The 8,040-nt window shown below is 44.2% G+C and overlaps 1 protein-coding gene across 2 annotated transcripts in view; it reads right to left on the bottom strand.

Moving 5' to 3' along the window:
* Positions 1–611: 611 nt before the first annotated feature.
* The window catches only part of Hmox2 (heme oxygenase 2), a 37,283-nt gene continuing 29,854 nt past the window's right edge, over positions 612–8,040 (bottom strand). For both annotated transcript variants that reach the window (XM_021185273.1, XM_021185274.2), the window contains exons 2-6: positions 4,273–4,394; positions 3,136–3,253; positions 1,727–2,218; positions 970–1,096; positions 612–881 (exon numbers count right to left, since the gene is read on the bottom strand). In XM_021185273.1, the coding sequence (XP_021040932.1) occupies positions 754–881; positions 970–1,096; positions 1,727–2,218; positions 3,136–3,253; positions 4,273–4,358 (951 nt within the window). In that variant the 5' untranslated portion in view covers positions 4,359–4,394 and the 3' untranslated portion in view covers positions 612–753. The remainder of the gene's footprint in view (positions 882–969; positions 1,097–1,726; positions 2,219–3,135; positions 3,254–4,272; positions 4,395–8,040) is intronic.

The raw sequence follows: 8,040 nt of genomic DNA, 5'->3' as shown, positions 1-8,040 counted from the left end.
TCTAAGTATGTGCTTTTGAAATAAGAAACCTCAAAGATTTTGAGTTAGGAAAATCACAGGTCCAAGCAGATAATTAAGGATCTTTATGGTATTTAGCATGAATACATGGAAATATAGAAGGTGCTAGGAAATTGGCAAGGTGTGTCATGCTGTTTGTATGCTGTTTCTGAGGGACTCTATCCTATCCCAGTTAGGAGGGAAGTGTGTGGCGTTTGTTTTTAGAGTGCTATGGCAGGTACACCAGTCAGTTGAGACAGATCAGGCTAATAGACTTATTTATAGGGAGATCCTGGTTATGCAGAATAAGCTCTTTAGGCTTTGGAGGCAGGAATGCATAGCTTCCACTCGAAAAGACTGTCAAAAGGCCTAGAAAACTGAGCCATCATCAGCTGGCATGACCCTTTCCCACAAACCCTGTGTGTATGGGCATCTCACTCCCAGCATGGCAATGACCATTCCAAGTACTGCTAAGAAAACAGTGTACCCAGGCCTCCTAAATGGCAAAATTCCTGGAGCACTGCCAGATCAGAAGTCCAAGACTGACTGCAGTAGAGCACTGGCTGTTAATAGAGTGACATCCTTTATCTGAGAAAATGCTGTTAGGCAGAGGCTCTAGTGTCTGGCTTTTATTGGTTGCTTGTTTTCTCAAACCCAGCATTAAAAAAAAGTCACCTGAGGTGGTAGTTTTAGGCAGAGGTGGAGATAGGGATGGGAACAGGTCACTTGGGGTAGGATGCAAACATGACAGGTCCTTCACATGTAGTACCAGGCCAAGAGTCCAGCTACCAAGGCCACACTGGCAGCCAGAATGAGCTGCAGGCTAGGCTTCCTCAGCACAGCCACGGTTGTCTGGAAGGGGCAGTTGCTGCCTCCTAGTGTACCTGCATGCAACACAACATAAGACATGGCATCAATGGAAGGCAATGATATACCTGCTCCAGAAATGTTAGTTCAGGACCCACAACCTACCTTTGTCTGGCTGAGCAGCATAAAAGGGGCATTTACGTACATCTCCCTTCCCATCATGTACCGGGAGCCCATCCTCCAGGGTTTCTCTTGCTAGCATGGAGCCAGCCTGGTCCAGTTCACTGAATATCTGAGGAACAGAAGTCATCAGAGGCCATCCCTAAACTAAGGAGACTCAGAATTTACACTCTACAGATGACCCACGGAGAAGCTAGAGCCCAGATACACCTGATGAGGACTGCAAACCAGCTGAACATCAAGCCAGAAAAGTGAAAACTATCCTGCATATGTCTTAGTGGGAGCTCAAGTAACTGCTACTAACAACTTGAGTGCCCACAGCTATCCTCTCCCAACACTGAGGTACTAGGGACAGAAATGGCTTCTGTAAGATCAGCCCTACCTGAGACTTATAAAACCTACTTATTCTACTTCCCAATGAATTTGGCTCTATACCATTCCACAACCCTGACATCCTGTAGTGAGATAGAGAGAAATAGGTCTATTTCAGACCTTTCAAATGCTGGGGGTTTGCCCTTTCCAGCACTAGTTACGGGCTTCAAGCCAGGTCTCCTGGGAGCCATACACTGCTCCATGCTCCCTGATGGCTAACTGGTTCCCTCACCTTTTTCTAGGGCATGTAGGAGCTTATTTGTCATGATACCAATAGCCTCTCAAGAAATCTCTGGCTTTGTCTCTACTGCTAAAAGAATCGAACTCATGCATCCATGGATCAGGTTCCATGATCAGTGCCCAGTAATACCTGCATGTTATATTCAAAGGCTTTATTGGCCTCCTCCACAATCCTCTCTTTGGTCTTCAAATTCAGGTCCAAGGCATTCATTCTAGCGCGGTAGAACTGCTTGAATTGCTGGGCATTGTCCACATGCTCAAACAGGTAGAACTGGGTCCCTTCCCCAGTGCTGGGAAGTTTTAGTGCCCTCTGGGCAACCTTCTTCAGCACCTGGCCTCCTGAAAGGTCCCCCATGTAACGAGTATAAGCATGGGCCACCAGCAGCTCTGGCTCATTTTGCCCTACGTAGTGAATCCGATCCACATACTTCTGGGCAGCCTCGGAGCACTTCACCTGCTCCTCCCAGTTTTCACCAAAGAAATACTCCATGTCCTTGATCAGTGCTGCCTTCCGGTGTAGCTCCGTGGGGAAATATAAGGGGGCGAAGGCTGGGTGGTCCTTGTTGCGATCCATTTCCTCCTCAAGGGCTGAGTATGTGAAGTAAAGTGCAGTGGTGGCCAGCTGTGAGTGTGATGGAAGATTGTGGAAGAGAGCTATAAGCCAAGCCAGCAACTCTAGAACCCACCATGTTTTTATTTTTTTAAGATTATATTCTCTCTCTCTCTCTCTCTCTCTCTCTCTCTCTCTCTCTCTCTCTCACACACACACACACACACACACACACACACTCTCTCTCTCTCTCACACACACCCACATTTTCTCTCTCTCTCTCTCTCACACACACACACATTCTCTCTCTCTCACACACACACACATTCTCTCTCTCTCTCACACACACACACACACACACACACACACACACACACACACGCATATATATAAGAATGAATAGGGGCTTTATCTGCATGCCAGAAGAGGGCATCAGATCTCACTACAGATGGCTATGAACCACCATGTGGTTGCTGGGTTGAACTTAGGACCTCTGGAAGAGCAGACAGTGCTTTTAACCTCTGAGCCATCTCTCCAGTACCCCCAACCACCACCATCACCTTGTTTTAAGAATGGCTCAAGACAGGCCACTTGTCCAGTTCCTAAAGACCCAACTGTGACCCTTTTAAAATATATTTAACTACTTTAATACACCTAGGAAGCTGCTAGTGAATATTTGTAAATATATTTTTGTTACTCCATTAATGCTAGGATAGCCATGGCTTAACACCAGGAAAACAAATATATGGCTGGGCATGGTGGCACATACCTTTCATCCCTAGTACTCAGGAAGTAAGGATGAAGAACCAGGGTTAGGGCCTATATGGACTATGTAGCCAGACTATCTTCAAGAAAAAGTAGCAGAGACCCAGCAGCTTCTTTCTTAGAGTAGTTACAGGGCAACTTCCTCAGCTGACTAAAGCCACCCCACCTCCCACCCCTTATTAAAGATTAGAACCCAACCCCCCATCTGACCGAGGGACACAAACCTTAAATAGCTCCTTCTTAATGTTTCCTTTCAAGAAGTCTTTGACAAACTGGGTATTTTCTGCTCGGTCATGTGCTTCCTTGGTCCCTTCCTTCAGGAGCTCAGAAAGGTCTGCCATTCTGTGGGGGATGAACTTTGAGTGAGACAGTAGCCCTTTCCAGTTCTCCAGGAAGGACTAAAGGGCAAAAGACAGTTTAGAGCCAAGATAGAGACTGGAAGCAGGAGCTGCTCAGACACTATTTCAGTCCAGCATGAGTTAACTGAGCTGAGAACAGGGCGAGATTTGACAATCTGGCACAAAAACTCAGTGGACATGAAGTTTACTATGGTCTCCTCAAAAGTGCCTGGATTGGTATCTTGTTAGTCAGCACCCAAATGAACGATGCTTTGCTTCTGTAGCCACCTAGTGGCTGAAGAAGCAAAACTTAAATCTATCCAGGAAAGAGCTGCCTTTTGTGTGGCTGGGCCTAGGTGTGGGAAGATAAGATAGCTGAGAGGCAGCTTAGTTGGCTTAGTTGGCCTCTCTCTCTCTCTCTCTCTCTCTCTCTCTCTCTTTCTCTCTCTCTCTCTCTCCTTCCCTCCTCCCTTCCTTCCTTTTCTTTTTTCTTTTTGTCTTTGAGACAGGGTTTCTGTGTAGTTCTGACTGTCCTGGAACTCATTCTGTAGACCAGGAAGGCCTTGAACTCAGAAATCCACTGCGTCCACCAGTTTTATATTTAATAGAATTACTCAGGATAAAGTTACATCAACAAATGGATATGGAAGAAAAGTATCATCATAAGTACAATGGAACCTAGGAAGGACGCCTGTGTATCTATACACTCCATCTGTTAGCATAAGAAAAATTTGGTTTTCTTGTGGTCTAGTCTCTGCACACTAATTTTTTTTGATCATTTTGTATCTCACCCCACGTCCTAAGAACTGGTTTATTAGCAAATATAGTAAGATATAAGAAATAACTTAGCCAGTGACAGGACTCTAATGAGAAGCTAAGGAACAATGCGCAGCAGGGGCTAGTATCCAAACATCTATACAGCTCAGTGCTGATGAGCATTTCCTAGTACACACTGAGTCAGGCACACTGACAGGACAGGTGTGGAGGCCTCCTGAGAAGCAGCAGCCAGTTGCTTTCACTCACTTGGTATGGTTTTCCTTTTCTGGTGCCATAGAGTTCTTCTTCTCTGACTCATCTACCCCGTCCGAGGTCTCCACCTCTGAAGACATTGTGGCTGAGTAGTCTGTGCTGCCCTCACTCTGGTCCTGTAGAAACACAAGGAATTTATGACTGAGTAACCTTTTCTGATGTAAGCCAACAGAACAGAGGAGACAGCCCTGCACCTCAAAGCTCTGCCATTACGGGGAGCATTTCAGAATATGGACAAATCTGAAAATGGACAGTGGGTTATAATAATGCTTTGTTCTTAGGCAATACACACTGGCATTCAGAAGTAAATGGGATGCTATCTGCAACTACTGTCAGCACTTAAGATGTCTGTATGGATGTGAAACAAGAAGGCGAAAGTGCTGAAAGTCTGGCTAAAAGGGATACAGAAGTTCTTCACGAGGCTAATCTTTTTTCTGCATGTTTGAAATTATACATAAATAAAAAGCTACCAAAGACATAAAAGAAAGCTACATTAAAAAAAAAAAAAAAGATAAAAGCTTCAGGACCTCTCAGCTTCGTAACAATGCAAAGCTTCCATTTTACCACAGTTTTACCTGTTGTGGGCTGCCAGATGAGAGGAATGAGAACAGAGTATTAACAAGAATTTAGTTAAGCCAGGCTGTGCCTAACAGCTCCACTGTAGAATAGAACAAATCAACAATCCTGAGGTACCTTCAAATAAGTCACCTAGCAAACTGTCCCCAGCCTAGTCTGTACTCTGCCGGGTGTGTGGAATAATAAACTAGCTGATTAATTCCCACACCTACTTCAAGGCTGAGCTTTCATCAGCAAGAAAAGTACAATCCCATAACATATCATCCTCCATCCCTGGAGACTATTCTACTTTAGCAGTATATAAAGGGGGCACCCATGGGGAACTTTCTAGATGAGCAGTGTGACACAATAGCACCAACTAAGAAAGACACTCATAAAGACAAAAATTCCAACTCTGGAGCCATATCTGGCCAAACTGGGCCAAGGAAAAGAAGAAATTTTCTACCTCAATCAGTGCTTGTTTACTGAGCATTTTCCACAAGGGAGACAATTAGGTGTAAGAGCAGCCCATAAGGTAGGAGTGTATGTAGCTCAGGGAAAAGTGCTTGCCTAACATGTGTGAGACCCTGGGTTCAAATGTCCAGCCCTGTAGAAAACACCCTTGGAAGCCCGGGCAGTGATGGCACCCACTGTTAATCCCAGCAATTGGAAGGCAGAAGCAGATGGAGCTCTGATTTTGAGGCCAGCCTGGTCTACATTGCAAGTTCCAGGACAGTAAAGACTACACAGAGAAACCTTGTCTTAAAAAAAAGCAAGAAAGAAAATAAGAGAAAGAAGGAAAGAAAGAAAAAGAGAAAAGGCTAAGGCCCTTGGAAAGAAAGAAAACAAAAACAAAATATATCAAAAACATACCTCCCCCTACAGGATCATATTAGTACATATCACTTCTTCTAGGGACCTATCTGCCATCTTTTGGGTTTTAGGGTAGTGTGTGGTTTGCTCAGCACAGTCCTCAATTAAAAAAAAAAAAAATGAAGTGGATTTCTTTTAAGCTAACATATACAGAGTGTCTTACCTGCATGTATGTGTATCATGTGCATGCCTGGTGCCCGAGAAGTCAGAAGAGGGTACTGAGAATCCTTTGGAACTGCAGTTACAGATGGTCGTGAGCCACTGTGTGGGTGTTGAGAACTGAACCCCAGAGTTTTAAGATTTATTTATTTAACGTATGAGTACACTGTAGCTATATAGATGGTTGTGAGCCATCATGTGGGTGCTGGGAATTGAACTCAGGACCTTTGGAAGAGCAGTCAGTGCTCTTAACCACTGAGCCATCTCTCCAGCCCCTTCATTTTTTTTTTTTTTTAATAAACACACATCAGCACCTCTTGAGCATTTTTGAAATAGATCTGTAGCCCAAACTAAACTTGTGATAATCTTAATGCCCCAGCCTCCCGAGTACTGGATTGCAGATATGTGCCAATAAACCAGGTCTTCTTCTTGCATTCTGATTGAGGTTTAATGAAATATGAGAGTGAAATAAAAAAAAAATTACATAGTACAGACAACATTCGCTTGACTCCAAAGCATACATTCTTCTGAACTATGGTACACAGAATTGTCCATCAGAATGTAAAGGCAGATGGCCATCAAACATGGAATGTAGAGTGGCTTCCAGAAGGACAATATAAGGGTTCAAAGTTGGGAATGTCGGGGCAGCAGATTAAAGAGACAACATGATAACGATAGTAGTACAAGGCTTCTCTGCTGCCAGATTCCTCATGAGGGGCTGAGGCAAGCTTTGTCAATTGTAGGGTGACTCTTACAGGGGCCTTCTAAGGATTTGCAAACAACTAGTGTGGATTTACAAGTCTATAATTTGAGTTCCTGCCCATCAGGGCTACCTACTACTGTTATGCCCAGAAGTGTTCATGAACCCCAAAAGACCACAACTCACATTAGGGTCTCTATTACAAGCTCAGGCTTGGGCTCTCCTCCAACCCAACCCTGACACAGTAGGATGGGAAGGGGGTATCCAGCCTGGCAGGCATCTAATAGAATAACTATTGTAAGCTGACAGGTGGGTGTCCTGAAGCAAGACTGTGAACAATCACCAACTGTCTGAAAGTACATCTCAGACAATCAGACTAATCTTTGATTAGCTGTTGCTAGGAAATAGCTAGGGAGTAACCCTGGGATATGGACCAAGGACAAGCCATGGGGTCCTTTCTGGAACTTGGGAACTTGGATTCTGCTGCAGTTCAAGTTCTCAGGTTTTTGGTTTCTTTTTTTTAGATGGAGGCTGGTCCCAAGATGGAATAGGTTTGGTCTCTTATTAAGACCACGAAAACAAACAAACAAACACACAAAAAAAACCAAATGCACAAAAAAGGCAGGAAAGGAGGTGGGATGAGGGGCGGAGCAGTGAAAGTTGAGGAGGCTATGCCCCACACCTCTGGGGACTCTAACAGACAAGAAATGCTTCTGCTCTCTCAGTGACAGCAACAAGGCAAAGAGAGTACCAAGATGAGAGCCCTTGGCTACTCATGAGAGAGAAGGGTACAGTGCAGTAAAGTGTTCCAGAGCTTCTAGGTTGCACCATGATGTTGAAGACAAAGCTAAACATCTTAGAATTGCAGATCCCTTGCTTTTCAAAGTACAGCATGGCAATGTCAGGGACGAGCACAGCCACAAAGGTTACCATGTGTGGAGGTAGATAAAACAGTAAAATAATATTAATGCTGTTTATCACTTCAATGGTTCTGAAAATGATACTTGTACCTCAATTATTACAATGGATAGCAGTGACTAAGTATAATTCCTGTTTTATCTGTTACAAAATGCTCATTCTAGAGTGTAGTTTTCTTAAGCAACAAGACCTTTTTCATCTTTTAAAAATACTAAAGGAAAAGGAAAAGTTGGCTTTCATTGGTACCCATTCATCATTTTCATATTCTGAACACTTAGTTTGTGTGTGTTGCCCCCCCCCCCCAAACCATCCCACTAACCATCCTTTTCAATCTTACCATCTGCTAGCCCCTACTTTGGTCTTTACAGCCAGTGAAACAGACTGAAGTCTGGCTCCAAGAAAGGGCTACAGCTGTCTTTTCAACTATTTTTGCTCCAGGACATGGGATACTGGACTTTCTATAAAGCCTTGTTGGTGTTAAACAAAACAAAACACTCTCTAAGCCTAGGTAGTTAGGTAGTGGAGGGAGGGGGGAGGGAGGGAGGGAGGGAGGGAGG

This window comes from Mus caroli, chromosome 16 (assembly GCF_900094665.2).
Source record: "Mus caroli chromosome 16, CAROLI_EIJ_v1.1, whole genome shotgun sequence".
NCBI classification, from domain to species: domain Eukaryota; kingdom Metazoa; phylum Chordata; class Mammalia; order Rodentia; family Muridae; genus Mus; species Mus caroli.
This window is presented reverse-complemented; position numbering and strand designations above follow the sequence as displayed.